The sequence below is a fragment of the Saimiri boliviensis genome, chromosome 12 (genome assembly GCF_048565385.1).
Source record: "Saimiri boliviensis isolate mSaiBol1 chromosome 12, mSaiBol1.pri, whole genome shotgun sequence".
Lineage (NCBI taxonomy): Eukaryota > Metazoa > Chordata > Mammalia > Primates > Cebidae > Saimiri > Saimiri boliviensis.
The window spans coordinates 15701946-15719809 of NC_133460.1; the positions used below are offsets into that span (position 1 = coordinate 15701946).

At 38.0% G+C, this 17864-nt stretch overlaps 1 protein-coding gene across 4 annotated transcripts in view; it reads right to left on the minus strand.

The window, feature by feature from the left end:
* Positions 1–6445: 6445 nt before the first annotated feature.
* Positions 6446–17864, minus strand: part of RBBP6 (RB binding protein 6, ubiquitin ligase) — a 33121-nt gene continuing 21702 nt past the window's right edge. For 2 of the 4 annotated variants that reach the window (XM_003930207.4, XM_010340791.3), the window contains 9 exons: positions 17473–17810; positions 16003–16099; positions 15817–15895; positions 15657–15711; positions 14498–14566; positions 11807–12169; positions 11418–11519; positions 8808–10565; positions 6446–8432 (listed from right to left, as the gene is read on the minus strand). In XM_003930207.4, the coding sequence (XP_003930256.1) occupies positions 6863–8432; positions 8808–10565; positions 11418–11519; positions 11807–12169; positions 14498–14566; positions 15657–15711; positions 15817–15895; positions 16003–16099; positions 17473–17810 (4431 nt within the window). In that variant the 3' untranslated portion in view covers positions 6446–6862. The remainder of the gene's footprint in view (positions 8433–8807; positions 10566–11417; positions 11520–11806; positions 12170–14497; positions 14567–15656; positions 15712–15816; positions 15896–16002; positions 16100–17472; positions 17811–17864) is intronic. The other 2 variants (XM_003930208.4, XM_074381918.1) reach the window with 1 other exon arrangement.

Here is a 17864-nt window from a genome sequence, read left to right on the forward strand (position 1 = left end):
GCCACCACACCCAGCCCCAATTTTTATTAGATAGGTTCTGGGAGGGATATCCCAAGAAAAAGGATAAAACTGATGACCACTTGATATATTTGAATATCCTGGAAGTTTGTTTCCAATAATCCATAAAATTCAGACACTTTTAAAACTGGGAGTTGTTATTAATTTCAGGAAAAAACATTATTTTATAGGAAAGGAATCCTGCTATACCAAAGTGACTCAATGTGGAACTATTTGTATAGATACATAATGCACACCGCGATTTTTATTTAATCCAAATGGCAAAACTTTTATTGAGAAGATGGGAGAGGGTAGAGGTGTGTGTGTGGGGGTCATGCTAAAATCAATTGTAGCTCATACTTGAGACTGAAAAATCAAGTAATAGGAGGAGTATGTTATTTACATCTAACATTCGACTTTCCTTTTTTAAAGAAAGAACTAGCAGAGTTGAAATTGCCTCTAAAGAATTAGTCAGGGTATAATTAATTAGAGCAGGAGAATGAAGTTTTTGTTGAAGAACTTTACGACTTTTTAAACAATGTACGACTTTGTTAGAAAAATAAGTTCTTCAAGTCTGCAAAATTGAGAATGTTTTATGACCTGGGCAAACGTAATGAAAATGCTAACTACCATAGACATATCCTGGTAGAAACAACAATATTGGGAGGAAGATGGAGAATCACACTGGTTTTGGACTTAGAAGTAACTCTAAATGCCTGAAGGCACCAGAACTTTGTTTTGTTGGCATTTCTGTTTTATTACTAGTGGCATTTATTTTTTATTTTTTATTTTTTTTGAGACAGGGTCTCAATCTGTCACCCAAGCTGGAGTGCAGTGGCATGATCTTGGCTCACCACAATCTCCACTTCCTAGATTGGAGTGATCCTCTGCCTTTCTAGTAGCTGGGATTGCAGGTGTGTGCCACCACATCCAGCTAATTTTTCTGTATTTTTAGTAGAGACAGGGTTTCACCATGTTGGCCAGTCTGGTCTTGAACTCCTGGTCTCATGTGATCTGCCCGCCTCAGCCTCCCAAAGTGCTGGGATTACAGGCGTGAGCTACTGCGCTCGGTTGCTAGTCGTATTTAAAATTTTCAGATATTTATCGACCATTCGTGTAATAGTTGAGATTGTAATTTTAAAAAATTGTAGAGGGGGAGAGTTGCTAAAGAACAAGAAGCTCCTTCTGCCCTCTAATGGCATAATTCATCTGAGAGGAATTGTTTCTTGATTCAGAAAAATAATGGGTAATTTCAGTTTCAGAGATGAAGAACGTATGACGTAGGACAGTAAAGAAGTGATAATGGTGTGCATAGGAAAATGAGAAGATGTGATGTGTTCTCAGAAAATAGGCAGTAATCAGAAAATGTATAGATTGAGACTCTACCATAATGAGAACCTCTGAAAAGAAAAATCAACACCAGGAATAGAAATAAGAAAATTAAAAAGGGGCAAACCAAGATAAACCAGCTCTCATACAACAATCATCAAAAATATTGGGGAAGCTCCTGGGTTTCCAGTTGACTGGCCAGTTGAAATAATAAACTCCTAACCTATTAAAAAATGGTCATCCTAGAAGATGAGAAGAATATAATCCAGGAATTTAATAAGATAGGTCAAAACACGCAATTATCACAATTTTATTTAGGTACCATAATTTCTACAAAAGAATATTTTAAATCCTAAATATATAATAAAATTTTAGATAAACAATATTTAATCTAGAATTTTAAGATGTGATTTTTTTTTCCTCCAAGTGTTTAACTAGTTCCCTCAAAGTTTATTGAAAAACCTATCCTTTTTCACATTTACTTATGCTGAAACTGTTGCATATCATATTTGGGCCAATTTATGGTGTTTTACTCAATTCCACTCACTTGTCTGCCTCTTCTAGCACCAGGGCCATGATGCCTTGAAAATCGCATACCTCCCCGCTTCAGCCCACGTAATAGCCTGGGGAATGAGGTCTGTGTGGTCTGGCCTCTGTCCTGGCAACAAGACCAGCTATAACGAATCTGTCTCTGGACAGTCTTCCTCCATCCCCATCAACATGGTAGCCTATGCTTCAGGTTTCCTTGGTGCAATTTTCATATTAAAAGTTGCTTTCAAGGAAATTATCTTCATTTACTCCATGGCCTATCCCTGTTTCTTCAGATGATGGCGTGTTCCCGGTACCCAAGATCTTCTATTCAAGCTTCCCAAGAGGCTACCTGCCTTCTCACGGAGAGAACTGTCAGTTGTCTTTATTTCAGCTTCTCCCCATTAAAAACAAAAAATTTTAAGATGTGGTGCTATGGCAGAAATGCCACATTTTTTAGCTACGTCTGCCCCTTGTGTCTTTTCCTGGTTTCTAGCACTAATGCAGTTTTCCCTGGCTTCATTTTACATATTTGTATTGGTTGTAGTTTTTAAGATATGAAAAGAATCAGTCTACCAGCTTTATATATCATTAAGCTAGGTAAAAACATATTTTAAGAAATATCAAAATTTTGTTAAGGGGCCAGGTGCAGTGGCTTATCCCTGTAACTCCAACACTTTTGAAGGCCCAAGCAAGAGGATTCCTTGAGGCCAAGAGTTTGAGACCAGCCTGGGCAACACAGCAAGACCTATCTCTAAAAAAAATAAATTTTCTAAAAAATTAGCCATGTCTGGTGGCACATACCTATAGTCTCAGCTACTCATAAGGCTGAGGGAGGAAGACTGCTTGAGTCCAGGAGGTTGGGGCTGCAGTGAGCTATGATTCTGCCACTGCACTCAAGCCTGGGAGAAACAGAGAGAGGAGAGTGAGAGGAGACAGACAGAGAGAGAGAGAGACTCTCTCTCTAAACAAAACCAAAAACACTAAACAAATTCCACAAAAGAATATTTTAAATTTTAATTGTATATCCATTCTCATGTTAAAATCTTACCACCAAAGACTTTAAAAATAGAAACCTAAATTGAAAACATTCACACTGGCCAAACCAACTTCATAGCAAATTACAAAAGACCCACATTTGAAGCAAAGTGGAAAAGCAAGATTCATGCTGGTGTTGGCTTTAGCATGAGATCACTGTTCACTCTTCATTAAGTTTAATAAAGGTAAAGTGCATAAAGGAATTAGTAATATTTTTTAAAAGTTCTTTTAACATGATCCTAAAAATAATCTCAAAGGGATTTTTCAAAGAGGAGCCTTGATAAGCTGTTTAGACTTTAGATCCATTACTGAAAGAATTCACCTAAAATATTTGAATATTCCTATTAACCTTATTTCTTTCATATCCATATGCTGAAGTTACTCACATACAGCAGCTCTATGGCATGGTTTTTCAAAGATTTAGGTAGGTGACCTTGTCTATTCTTTCCTGACCATTCCAATTCTCAAAATTAAAATGTTTGTGAAAAACATTTAATGTCAAAGGATGTGTTTATGATAAAAATGCAGGGTATACGCCTTCTCTCTATATTTTACATATACACGCATATACATACATACATACATACACACATGCTATGTATAGGAGGCTTTTTTCTTGTTAAAAATAAGACAACTGCTGAAGCTACAGTAAATGAGCAGTGGAATAAAAAGTCTCAGAAAGGACATGTTCCTATTCAGAGGTTTTGTTCTATGTCTAGCTTTATACAGTAAGAACAGCATTCATTACAGGTGCTGAAAGACCGGGAAAAGTGGACAAAGTACACAGAGACTCTTGCACGGACTGGGATGAATAAACCACTAAGTTTATTAAGTAGCTTTCTGCCCCTCTGAAATCCTGGCTTCAGTATTTTGGAGCGGGTTTCGTTCCCTTCATTTGGCATGCTGACACTAGCAAACGAGTGATTTTTAAGCTCCTGATTTCAACACTCTGAAGTGTTCTTGGCACAAAAAAGCACCTAGGTCCTTGAAAGCTACTACTTTTCAAACCTATAATAGGCCAAAATTAATCTCCTCCCTTGAGAAACTGACACATCACCGGCTGTCTGTGAAGTCTGCTCTTATTACTAGCTTTTACACATACCTCTTTAGGCCACTGCGTGGGTAAGAATTGATTTGCTCGGTAAAACAATCTCGGAGTTTAAAACAAGATAATTTCATTTTATTATTTCAAACTTTTATTCCTACAAGGCATGGTTTAGCTTCCGGAATATAGACTAGATCTTTTTGTGGAAGTCATGCTCAGTCTGGTGAGGGAGATAAACACAGACCACAGAAAACAATTTGGAAGGTGTTACTATAGCATATCCAGGGATGCTACCGCACCTCAGGCGTTTATGGGGGCGGGCGGGCACAGCAAGGGAATCATTCCAAAGCAGCAACCTAATTCCCAAACAATGAGTAGGAAATTATGAGGCAGGCAAAGGAGGAAGGAAATTACAGCTGAGTGCAAAAGATAGGGAGACATAACATGGTCTTTTGGGGATCAGCAAGAGGTGGAGTCTTACTTGCTGGCTTTCTCTTCTACATGGTGGGGGCGAGTTGGATTAGTTAGGAGTTGGCTTGACTATCCAAGGCTGGACTGAGCCTTCACTGGTAGTGGACTTTCTTGCTTAAAGTAACACAAGACTTCATGTGCCGCTGGAATTTTTATGGATTAAATTAAGTACAACCACTTGGCACAGTGCCTGGCAAATAAGTTCCTTCTTACATTGTTTTTCTTTCGTTTTGTTAAGCAGTGTTCAGGACCTTAATCCAGGTTTGAAGGTTAGCTGTGTGGGTGCAGCGAGATGAGTAAGTAGCAGCAGGTTATAGGGATGTTAGCGCGTGGCTCAAACAACGGGATATAGCACCAGGGAAGGGAAAGAGTAGAAAGAAGAGAGACTGGGGGATGAGTTGAAACTTTGTTGGCCCCAAATAGACCAACAAAGGATGGAGCTGGAAGACCAAGTTGAGACCACAAGAGCTTAACTCCAGTGTGTCATCAAGAGAGGAACTGTCACAGGTGCTGAGTAACTAGAAAATTGTCATAGGAGTGGACTGCAGTTAAAGAAAAGGTCAGTTTAGCTTAAATAACAATGAGCTTAGGTAATGAAATTCACCACAGATGATGGAATGTATGATAAAGTCAGTTCTGGGTGCCAGATCCTATGAAGGTCAGAGATTGAATCCAGAGTTTTGGTCCAGATTAGCAAGAATTAACAGTAAATCTAGCTAGAATATTTTAAAGTAGAAATGGCAGCGTGTGTTGTGTGTGGGGTGGTGCTGAGTCAGAATGGTTAGGCCAGACATCCCATCCTTGGCAACAAGGGTGTTTGGGAATAAGCAAATGTAATCTAAGCATCATAACAAACACAGGGCCCTCTAGAGGAAAGTTAATTGGATTTAGAGGCAGCATTTCTCTAACTTAATTCAGTTCTGAAAAGCTTTCATGATCTTTACAGTATTTGGATGTCATCTATACAAATTAACATTCTAAAATTTTAATGTCACTTACTATTTTTAAGTATTACACTTCGAAAAACACGTAGTCAAAAAAAGGTATGCCTGTATAGCGCTTAAAATCTATGACTGGCTAGGCACGGTGGCTCACGCCAGCACTTTGGGAGGCAGAGGCAAGCAGATCACCCTGAGGTCAGGAGTTCGAGATGAGCTTGGCCAACAGTGAAACCCTGTCTCTACCAAAAATACAAAGTTAGCCGGGTGTGGTGGCGCATGCCTGCAATCCCAGCTACTCTGGAGGCTGAGGCAGGAGAATCACTTGAACCCAGGAGGTGGAGGCTGCGGTGAGCTGACATTGTTTCACTGCACTCCAGCCTGGCTGATAAAGGAAAAAAAGATTATTCTCTCAATCCCTACTTACACCATGTTTCTAAAGTACCATTCCTACCCTCATTCCTCAAATGCTTTCAGTACCTTTTCACTGTCCCCAAGTTCCCAAACCAGAGCAATGAAGGAAACTAGTAATTACTGCTTGCTTGTCAACTGGGCAGATTAGGTAGGCCACAGATGCTCACCGGTTTAGCTGCATTCTACTTTATCAAGGAATTTAATACTCATTCATCAGGGTTTTCAGAAAAATATGTTGCCATAAATGAGCCACAATTCTGCATCTCTAATATTCAAATCCAAACCATTTTGAAAGCTCAAACTTCTAATTTCTATGTAATTCAAGACTCTCCTAGACTTATTTTTATTTTTTTTAATAAAGACAGGGTTTCACCATGTTGGTCAGGCTGGTCTTGAACTCCTGACCTCAGGTGATCCGCCTGCCTTGGCCTTCAAAGTGCTTGCATTACAGGCATGAGCCACTATGCCCGGCCTCTCCTAGATTTATTTAACTACATCTCCAATTAATCCCGATTCATTTCTGGCCTTTACCACGAGCCCATCTATGAAGTTTTTCAGCTTAAATACTAGTTTTTAAAACTAAAATAGGGAAATGGAGACACAAACATAACCTGTGTCTGGTAGGTTAAGTATATAAAGTCTATAGATGTGGCACTACTTTCCGTAATAACGCGAATACTCAACATTTGAAAAGTTTACTGAAAACTTTTATTGTAATCAAAAAGTGACATAACGGGGTTGTAATGAATTCAGCAAATCATTCTGCCGATATTTTAGAACTGATATCAGCTTTTGCCAGGCAATTAAAAAAATTCAAATGTGAAAATTTCACATTACAGTAAACTCCACCCCAACTAATTAATGGTGGTTAAAAATAATAGGCCCTAGCAAAACCTCTCGTTACATGGTCACAACTCACAATTCTGTACAAAAGTTCGTGTTATAAAGCTCTGATGTAAAAATCAAATAATCAAGCAGCAATATTTTAAGTGCAGCACAGGGTCTTCCATGTCATTATTTACAAGGCTTGAATCTCTTTACATTATAACAAAATTTAATACAGATGACTTAGTAATTAAGTCAATTTTTAAAATCTGTCCTTTTACACAGTGACAGATTTCACTTTTTGGTCATCTTTCTCCTTCTCCTTTTCTTTATCTTTGTTCTTCTTAGACTTCTTTTTCTTGTGTTTGTGTTTTTGGCTTTTTTCCAATTCTACTTCAGTGCCTGCATGTTTCTTATGCTTCTTATGCTTTTTATGTTTCTTGTGTTTTTTCTTTTCCTTCTTTTTCTTCTTCTTCTTGCTGTCCTGACTTTCTGCTGAGCTGGCACTGCTACTGTGGCTTCGGGTCTGGCTTCCAGAAGGGCTGTGGCTTCTGCTGGGGCTGACACTGGGGCTGCTGTGGCTCTGGTTCCTGCTTATTCCCACCTGGACCACGGCTGCTGTGTCCAGGCTCTCTTTCGCCTTCTCCATTATTTTATCTTTCAGGTCATTAGAAACGGTTCCTGAGGTTTCCTCTTCTTTTACAGAAACATTACTTTCACTGTCACTTTCATTATAGTCTGGTTCAAAAGCAGCTTCATCAGTTTCTCTAGTTAAGTCAGAGGAGAGTCTAGAAGAATGACTTAACTGGGGTTTAGGCTTGACAGCATTCTTGTCAATCTGTCCAGTAATTTGCTCTTTTTCAACTTGTGTCTCTGGTGGGTTAAGCATATAAAGTAGTTTATTGCCACTTGACTCTTTATTGTTCTTTGCTTCTAATACATGCTTTTCACGATCCTTACAAGGATTTTTATCTACAGATTTTGTCTCTTCATTTGGGCGTTTAGTATCATAAGTGGCTTTGTGATCATGAGGTTTTCTGTCTCTTGAGGGACTAGAATTACTTTTTTTGGACTCTCCAGTTCCTTTTTTAGGCAAATCTCTCTCTTCCCTTGGCTTATTTTTCTGTCCAGAAGCGGAATCCTTATTCCGAGAAGGAGAGTCTTTTCTTCTTGTTAATTCGTTCCTTTCATCTCTACGTTTGGAACTTGAATACTCTCTGGTGTCATAGTCAGTTTTTTTGTCTCTATTGGGGGTGAAGTCTTTATTTGAGGAAGTACGAGTGGAATCATGTTTATCTGATGTTCTAGCTTCTTTGGAAGATTGAGACAGACTTTTAAGATTTCCTTGTTCATTCAGACGGTCCAAATTACTCTCTTTCTCTGGCTGAGTGCTGTTCTTCCTCTTTTCAGGGTTTTCCTTTTCCAAAACTGAATAATCCCGATCTTTGGTTTTCCCTTTTTCACTAGATGCAGAGTTTTTTGAACTTTTAATCTCGTGTTGTATAATTTCGTGGCTCATGTCCTTGGTGAATTTTTGAATTTTCTCTGATGGTTCACTTTCTTTCTCAGGATACTTGACTGTATTTGATGGCTTGGTACTAACATTTTTTATAACACTAGCAGGTTTTCCTACACTTGATATAGGCTGTGTGGATTTAACATCTTCTTCTTCGGATTCAAAGTCATCTTTATCCCATTTTGATTGAGGAACCTGAATCATAATGATAACATCTTCAGCTGGCACTGTATTGTCATTATTATATTCTTCCATAGTTTTAATCACAGTTCGCTTTGTATCTGTTTTTTCTTCAGATTTCCGCACAGGACTGCCTCCAGTTGAGCTCGTACTAAAAAGAATAACAATATTTTTAATTACTGAAGAATTTACTAATTATAGAACACCAATAAATACAAAAATACTAACTTAAACACAATAAATGTCCTTTTAACTTAAAAAAAAAAAATCTTATCCTGTCCTAAAAAAGATACACAATTTAAGATTATGATTGCATAAAAACAAATGTGGCTCACCCCCAAAATTTACTTACAACCTTGACTTTAGCAATTCCCTTCTTTTCAAAGATAACAAAAGACTAAATAAAACCAGCCTACTTCCCTAGATCAGCACATTCATAATTAATATAAAAAGCACAAGCATGGATAAAACTAAAGAAAATCCTTCCCCCAAACAATTTCCACACCCACCCCCTACAGTCAGATACCTGGTATAATCCACCAGAGTTGAGCTGGATCCTTCGGTTCCAGTCACTTTTCGTCTGACCTTTCCTTTGACTTTTTCTTGTTTAACTTTGCTAGATGTTGACTCCAATTTTTCAGAGGGTTCTTTTGTGTTAGATATATTTTCTGTACTTCCAATTTTTTTCCCAGTTTCTCTGTTGAGCTTGATTTTTTTGGCTGGCGCAGTTGATGACGAAATTTTGTCCTTTTCAGGGGTTCTATCCATTTTTTCAATATCAGGTTCCATTTTGCGTTTTGGTGATGGTTTCACTATTTCAGTCACTTCTAGTTTTGAGATTTTCATTGAAGAAGACTCAAAATCTTTATCTACACCTTTTTCTTCAGTTTTTCTTTTCCTCTTTTCTCCCTTATTATCAAGTGGTTTGTTTTTCTCATTAGGCTTTTTGGCCTTTTCTTCCTTAGTTGTTAGTTTTTCTGACTTGACGTCTTTGGAATAGTCCTTCTTCACCTTTTCCTCTTTGACTGGTTTTGTCTCTTGGTGTTCTTTCGCTGATTTAGAGTGAGCTTTTCTGGGGGTTCCGGTGACTTTTTCATCCTTCTGAGAGGAAGATGATGATTTAGCATTGTCAGTCTTTGGAGTCTCCTCTTTGGCTTTTTTAAGTGGAGGTTCAGATCGAGGAGATTTCTCACGTTCGCCATCTACTTTTTCTTGGGGTCCTTTAGCAGGTTTTACAACATTTTCTTTTTTGGACACAGCAGATCCATCATTTTTCCGTTTGGTCTTGTCACCCTTTGCTTTTGGTTTATCCCTTTCTCTCTTGTCTTTTTCAGACACTGATTTAAAAGTGATGGATTCTGCATCCATTGGTTCATCTCTAACAGGTGTGGCATCATCTCTACTTGGGAGAACGAACAATGAGTCTGTCTTATTTTCTTCAACAACTGTAGGTTCTCTTGATTTTCTTGAAGTCTCTAATAACTCTGGGTTCAGAAAACCCTCACTTTCCTCCCCTTTTCTTCTTTTTCTGTGTTTCTTATGCTTATTTCCTTTACCATCTCCTGGAACGTTTTCACTCTCCTTCTCTTTTGACTTTGTATTATCCTTCTGATTGTGACCATCTCTTGCTGAAAGCTTCTCTGGATAGTTGCTACCTATGTTTCGACTTCTATGACTTTGTCCACCAACGTAATCTTCTCTGCGGCCTCTAGTGAAGGGAGAATTCCTGATGTTAAGTGGTAAAAATCTCTCTGGAGAAAAGTTCTCTCTATTTGCTGAGGGTCTAGGCTGTGCTCCAGCAGCATAACCTTTATAATATTTTTCATACCACTCTCTGTATTTTCTCTCCCATTCCCGGTAGCGTTCTTTTTCAAATGGGTCTCTAAAGTCAACACTCCTTCCATAATAAGCTTTCATGTCATAGGGTGGTGGAACTTCTCTGTATCTATTAAAATATTCACGTTCTGTTTCTCCTTGAGGTACGTTACGTTTATTAGGAGACTGTCCCCTAAATGCTTGAGGAGATCTTGATCGTGAATGATAGCGTCTATAAGGAGGTGACCTTGACCTAGATCGATGATATCCATGAGATCTAGACCGTGAACGGTAATTTCGACTCTTGCCTCTGCCTCTTCTGGGGTATGGAGGTGACCGTGAATAGGAACGAGAATGTGAGCGGCTGAATGATCGAGAATAAGAGCGTGAACGTGTTGAACCAGATCTTGATTTAGAGTAAGTATATGAACTTCTTGAATACGAAGAACCACTATAGGGAGATTTAGACCTAAAAACAAAACAAAACAACAGTTGATAGTTGAGAAATATATACAAAATAAAACACAGACTCTCAGATTCTAGCAATCTCTTCTCACGGTTTCATCTGTCTTTGCATCAAATTTCATCTTAGATGATTAAAAGAGGCACAGTGACCTCTACTGGAATGGAAAAAAAGTACACAAATCAGAGCAATCACTTGTTACAAAATAAAAGTGAAGTCTTAACAATTAGAGTGGAGTGCATTAATGTACCGTGAGTTATATGAGCTAACTAACATTAAACAAAATGTCAATTAAATTTAAATTTCACTTCCTATCTGAATATTGAGGTAGGAGTCTGTTTTTTGTCCTATACTGGCCAACAGCCTAGTTGTAAAAGAAAACACATTTCAAGTGTAAAGCTAAAAAATAGTCTTTTAAAACAAACTTCCAGGGAATTTTTATAATTTACTTTTTCTATCAATAAAGCAATTTGTACTCTACTATTACTTCATAATTACACAGGTTAATGTTCCAGCAAGAAGCTGTAGCCTTATGGTAATAGGGTCCTGAGAACTGTTCTTTGGCTATTCCCCTATTTCTTTCCTTCCAAAAACATTTCCCAATTATTTGATACTATAAATAACTTCAAGGGACAAGGGTAATTTAATCCCCATAACTGTTAGTTCTACACAATAGAATTTACATTGAGACATTATTTCAATGAACAGATATTGGGAAATAAGCTACATCTTCACTTCTATACACCTAGACCGAATCAGAAAAATTCCTAAGTGCAATGTTCTTTATATCCATAGCTAATCCCTGGATATTCAAAGTCCCATTTGTAATTCTGTTGTGAAGGCTTGCAAAACACTAACCTGGAAAATGAGCGCCTACGCTCCTTTTGAATCTTTTTGTATTCCATCAATTCCTTAGCAAAATCATTTGTAAACTCATCTAGCTTGGACTTTTTCTTTTCCCTAGTAAAATAAAGTTAAAGAGTGAAAGTTAACAAAAACCATTTAAGAAAACTAACAAGACAAATGTAATTAGATCATGAATGAAATGAATGAAATTGCCATTAGTTTTCCACTTTAAAACTATAAACTAGGAATCCCTGAGGAAGTTGCTTGTATGGCTTTGGTTTAAATTTTAGGTGAATTTCTCATACTAACTGGAAACACTGGAAAACGTTTCCAGATACCTATTTAATGTTATTATCAGAAAATGAAAAAAGTGTATAATAATTCCAAATCAGAATACATACTCTTCTTTTAGTCGTCGCTGCTCTCTATAGAATTCTTCCCTGGACAAAGGTGGTGCTTGTGTTGTTGGGATGGTATTTGAATGAGCTGTCTGCACTCCTGATGATACCCAAGGTGTTGATAAATTGGTAGGAGCTGGAGGAAACCCTGGAGGAGGGACACTATACCCAGCAGGTGGTGGCTGTCCAGGAGGAAACTGAGGAGAAAACTGTGGAGGAGGAACACCCGGAGGGAGAGGAAGTGTATGGGGAGGAGGTGGATACAAAGGAGGTGGTGGAACAGGTACAAAGACTGGAGTTGCAGGTAGTGACGGGCCTTGAGTCCTCTGTGATCTTTCGCTGTGGTGTCGCCCACGGTTTATACTTCTGGAGAAATAAATTCCAAGGTATTACTTCTTCAAACTAAAGTCACCTGAGAAAAGTAAGCTTATCTTTTCTATCTATAATTATTTTCTAACTTAAAAACAGTGAAATAGAACCAACTATTCAACTAGTATAGAATCATAAATACCATTTATTTGTAAAAATAACTCTACAACATCATTTTTAAGGTCACGTAGCGACTGAGATGATGCAAGTTTATGGGACCTTCTCTATGTGGAAATGTTGTATTTAAAAGTTATCTTTTATGAAGTCCAGATTGATTATCACTCCACTAATTACCACCCATTACTTCCTAAACTGTCTTTTGAAGGAACTGACAGGTTAATGCTGCTATGACCTAGTTCTACCCAAAAGCTTACTTACTCATTTATTTTTTATTTTTTTGAGACAGAGTCTTGCTCTGTTGCCCAGGCTGGGGTGTGGTTCTGATCTTGGTTCACTGCAACCTCTACCTCCAGGGTTCAAGCAATTCTCCTGCCTCAGCCTCCCAAAGTAGCTGGGACTACAGGCGTGTGCCACCATGCCCAGCTAATTTTTGTATTTTTAGTAGAGACAGGGTTTCATCAGGCTGGTTTCAAAATCCTGATCTACGTAATCCGCCTGCCTCAGCCTCCCAAAGTGCTGGGATTATAGGCGAGAGCCACTGCACCCAGCCCCAAAAGTTCAAATGAAGGAAAACCACCTCCTGTAACCTCTTTTTTGATGTAGAAGGTGGGTGAAGATCATATAAAGCAGAATAAATTCTAGTTTTAACTTGTATAATTAACAATGAAAATATCAATGCTTTCTCTCAAAGGCTTAAGTAAAAATAACAGTGTTGGGCTAAAGTTTCTAATTTGTGCCTCACCAAAGAAATAGAACGGGCTCACTTCTGTTAAACTACAGGTTCTTTAAATTATAAATAACTGGTATACAACAGCAGCAGCAGGGCTTTAGATTTTAAGTATTTTGTTCAGAGAGCCATGAATTATTAAATATTACCCTTCTTTTAAAATGTGATCCAGTAATGACAGAGTAAACTTTTTAGTAAGTTTAGCAATGAAGCACTAGAAGATATCCCTAATTTTCTTTCTTCTTTTGAGACAGGGTCTCACTCCATCCCCCAGGCTAAAGTGCAGTGGTGCGATTAGAGCTTACTGTAGCCTCGACCTCCTAAGCTCAAGTGATCCTCCTGCCTCAACCTCCCAGGTAGCTGGGACCACAGGTGTATCCCACAATGCCTGGTTAATTTTTAACTTTTTTTTTTTTGTAGAGACAGAGTCTTGCTATGTTGCTCAGGCTAATCTTGAACTTCAGGCTTCAAGCAATCCTCCCCCTTCAGCCTCCCAAAGTTCTCAAATTAACCAGCATGAGCCACTACACTTGGCCAAAACTCTTTTTATAAAGTTTTGGAGGCCCCTTTATCCTGGTGGTGATTATGATCTAGACCAGCAGTTTCCAACCTTTTGGGCACCAGTGACCTGCTTTGTGGAAGACAATTTCTCCAGGGACAGGAGTGGGATGGGGGGATGATTTCAGGATGAAACTGTTCCACCTCAGATCATCAGGCATTAGTTAAGATTTTCATAAGGAGCGTGCAAACTAGATCCTTCACATGCGCAGTTTACAACAGGGTTTATGCTCATATGATAATCTTAATGCCACTGCTGATCTGACAGGAGGTGGAGCTCAGGTGGTAAAGCTTGCTCACCTGCTGCTCACCTCCTGCTGTGTGGCCTGGTTCCTAACAGGCCAAGGACAGGTACCAGTCTGTGGCCCAGGGTTGGGGATCCCTGACCTAGACAGTAAGACTCTTACTTCTTGGATTAATAATGCTTGTACCTGCCCAGAGCTGGAGCCTCTAACAATCTCCTGTCTCTTCTTTTGGAAGAGAAGGTGGGAGATGATTGGGACAGTGGAGTCTAGAAGATAAATAAATATAATTCTTTTTGACAGTTGGGAGCTGAGCTTGTTAACTTTCATCTTAAACTGGTATCTTAGAGATTGTCTGAGTCTTAACGACTTTCTTCTACTTCCAAGAGGGTAAATACAAGCCAATACTCTGCTGTTTGCTGATAGAAAGTAATCACTGGGAAGGAACATTAAAAATGTCTTAAAAACCATCATTTAAGATACTATATGTAATTTATTCTTTCTAGGCCTCTTTAAGGGTAACTATTGAGGACTTAAGAGTGATAAACATAATCCAAACAAATGACCTCCTTCCTGCCTGCCACTGCTGTGCTTTAATTTCTTTGATGTTATATATATTCTTTCGTGATATACATATATAAGAAGATGATTATTTTCCAAGATTTTTAGCATACCTACCTGTAGCAGCTTCTCTCCCCTCTTCTAATTTGTTGTGGTGGAGAAACCAGATAGCCAAGTTTGTTGGAACTGTATGAGAGAAAAAAATAAAATAAGCTCAAGTATTTTTCCATGGGTATAATACATGACCTTTCCATGCATAGATGTTAAAACACTGATTTTAACTACTCAAAAACTTTTTCCTACTCCCCAATTCTTAAACTTATTTTGGATAGAGGAGAGGTGAGCAAACATTTTATTTACTTAAAACTAACTTTCCCCCCAATTAACAGTATTATAACAGTAATTAGACCTTAAAATAGATGACTTTATGTAATATCACATTTTAATTAGCATTCTATAAGTTACTCTGTGAACTTATTGTTACATACAAGCCCTTTTGTCTGCTGGGCCCTATGAAGCTAGGTAGGTAGTGTCATTCCAATTCCAAACAAGGAAATGGATGTTAGGGAGTAAAACCACATGACCACTGTTATGCAGCTAGAAAATGAAGAAGATGGGATTCAAAACCCAAGTCTACCTGTTTCTAAATTCTATGTTCATTCTACTGATATATCCTGCTAGTAACTCATACTTTAAGAATATGTCAGTTTTCAATTGGATTATATAAACAGAAAAAATTATATAAATAAAAAGATAATTAAGTAAGTCTGTTGATTTTCAATGCCATGAAATATCCCACAGAGAAAATCAAAATTCTTTCTATTTCAAGGTGGAAAAAACATATCCTGTGGAATAAGACATGACTTAAAACAACAAATTTTTGTTTGGTAGACTTTAATCTTATTATGTATTTACGTACTCAAACCAAACTTTGATCTTCCAAATTAAGGATAGAAAAAGTTAAACCTACTAGGAAAATAACTGACACCATAGTTAAAATAACTTTTCTGTAATTCTAATCCTACTCATTAACTGAAGTCCTGTCAAGATCCCCATTTGTTGGACATGAAAGTAGAAAAAAAATTCTAAGATTTTTGTATTTTAGAAAAGATTTACTCATTTAAAAAAAAAGAAAAACAACTCATATAAGCTTGAATTTTGTTAATCTGGCACGTGAAAGTTTACAATAAAGAGCGGCAACCCGCTGCCTGGTTTGAAGCTTCCGTTATCTAGTTTGCAGGCAATCATCTGAAGATTATTGTAAACAACTACTCACTGTTCCCAACCTGGTCGACCACCACCTGGACGAGCAGTATTTATTCTTACTGGACCTAGAAACAAAAAATAAAAACAGTAAGGTAAATAAAAAGTTGCCTATTAAATCAAGCTAAAATTATTCTTTAAAGGGAAAAAAGTCTAAAAGTGATCTTACTCACCAGTTGTGGGGATCAACTGTCCGTGCAATAATGACTGTCCAAGCAAAGATGGGGTTCCGAGAACAGGCACCTGGTAACCCTTTAGAAACAACCACAAATGAACAGAAATTGTTAAAAAAAAAAAAAAAAAAAAGGTAAAAACAAAACCCTACTATAAGAAATCTCAAATTAAAGAGTAAAATTTACCTTCTCTTCCATAAGAGCGGTAATTGCAATTGAGGAGGTTCCCTTTGAGTGCTCTGATGCAAGAGCTGCAGCTGGCAATATTTTATTATCAGAATCCCTTAAAAAAATGTAAATTACAACACATTAAAAATTATCAGAAAGGGACAATTAAGAGTAAAAAGGTTTGTTGCTGTTTACCCATCATCTGCAGTAAGATGAGTCAAAGATGCAAAGATGATGAATACTTTTGAGGAACGTGAGCGAGGACTCAAACTTTGAAGAGTTCTCTATATGTAAGTGGAAAAGAAAAACGAAGGACCTTCCCTAAGAAGCTATGATAGTTATGACAGAAATCAGTTGCAAGAAGAGTAAAACTTAAAGTGTGGCCTATGGAGACAAAAATTCCCCTAGGATTAGGAGTGTTTTAGCTCTAGTTCTACCACTAAGCTAAAGGGATAATCTTGGGTCAGCCACAGAACTCTCTGGGCCTATTCCCACTATCAACCAAATAAATTCCACTAGATTAGAATTTCTTAAATGTATATGTAAAGGTCTCATCCTAAAGATTTTGCTTCAGTATGTCTGAAATGGGCCTGATACCTATTTTTTTTTTTAAAGAATTTATGAGCCGTTAAGCTACATGCACAAAAGTCTCATTTCTGAAGTGGTAGGCTTTAAGTGAGTTTTCACTATTCTCCTGCATTAATTATGTCCCTAATCACTTTCCTGAGTTTTCTACTTACCTGTTTTTAACCCCCTTGTCTCTACCTATCCAAACTATTCTACTCAAATCTACTCCTATCCAGTAGCATCATTATGACCACAAGTGAATTCTCCCACCTCTGAAGTTCAGAGCTGTTATGGTATATAGTACATTTAACATTTAACAGGGGCTGCTGGCAACCTGTGTAGTATTTGACCTTGGGATGCTTAATCATCATTTGCCGAACAAATCACCTTTATTTTCCTCTTCCCGCAGTAAGACTAAATCATTTCTTACAAGTCATCCCATGTTACTGAACACAGTGGTCCACTAAGAAAGCTATTAAAGTCGGGTGCGGTGGCTCATGCCTGTAATCCCAGCACTCTGGGAGGCTGAGGTGGGTGGATCATAAGGTCAGGAATTCAAGAACAGCTTGACCTATATTAAAGTTGCTGCAGTTAAAAAAAAAAAAAAAAAAAAAAAAAGAGACCAGCCTGAGCAACATGGTGAAACCCCGTCTCTACAAAAAGTACGAAAATTAGCTGGGTGTGGTGGCACACACTTTGCAGTCCCAGCTACCTGGGAGGCTGAGGCAGGAGAATCACTTGAGCTAGGAGGCAGAGGTTGCAGTGAGCCAAGACTGTGACACTGCATTCCAGCCTGGGTGACAGAACAAGATTTCCTCTCAAAAAAAAAAAAAAAAAAAGCTATTAAAGTGATACCCAACAACAAAATGTAACATCATTGACCTCATTTGGTTTCTAACAGTGAAAAATACATAGGCTTACCGAAAGGGTCCATCTGATTTTTCTGAATGGACCGATATGGATACTGTTGCAGTTATATCAGGTACAGGAGCTGGAACAGAAGATGGATTTCCAGATACAGGAGGGGCCAAGGAAGACTGATTAGAAGTTAATGAAGATATAGAGGGAGTTGGGTGAGTTGATGAAGATGTCACTGGAATCATGAGAGGATCTTGCTGTCTTGATATTGGAGATCTCATCAGAGGTTGTAGGTTTCTCTGAATCAGTGGTCTTGGAGGTGGTATTGGGGGTGGTGGAGGAGGTAACTGTTTTCGTAGTCTTTTTGTATAACCAGTTTCATTTTTGAAGTTATTAACAGCCTAGGGATACCAAGCATAATAATACAGAAAAATGTTATGTAGTATTCACTGAAG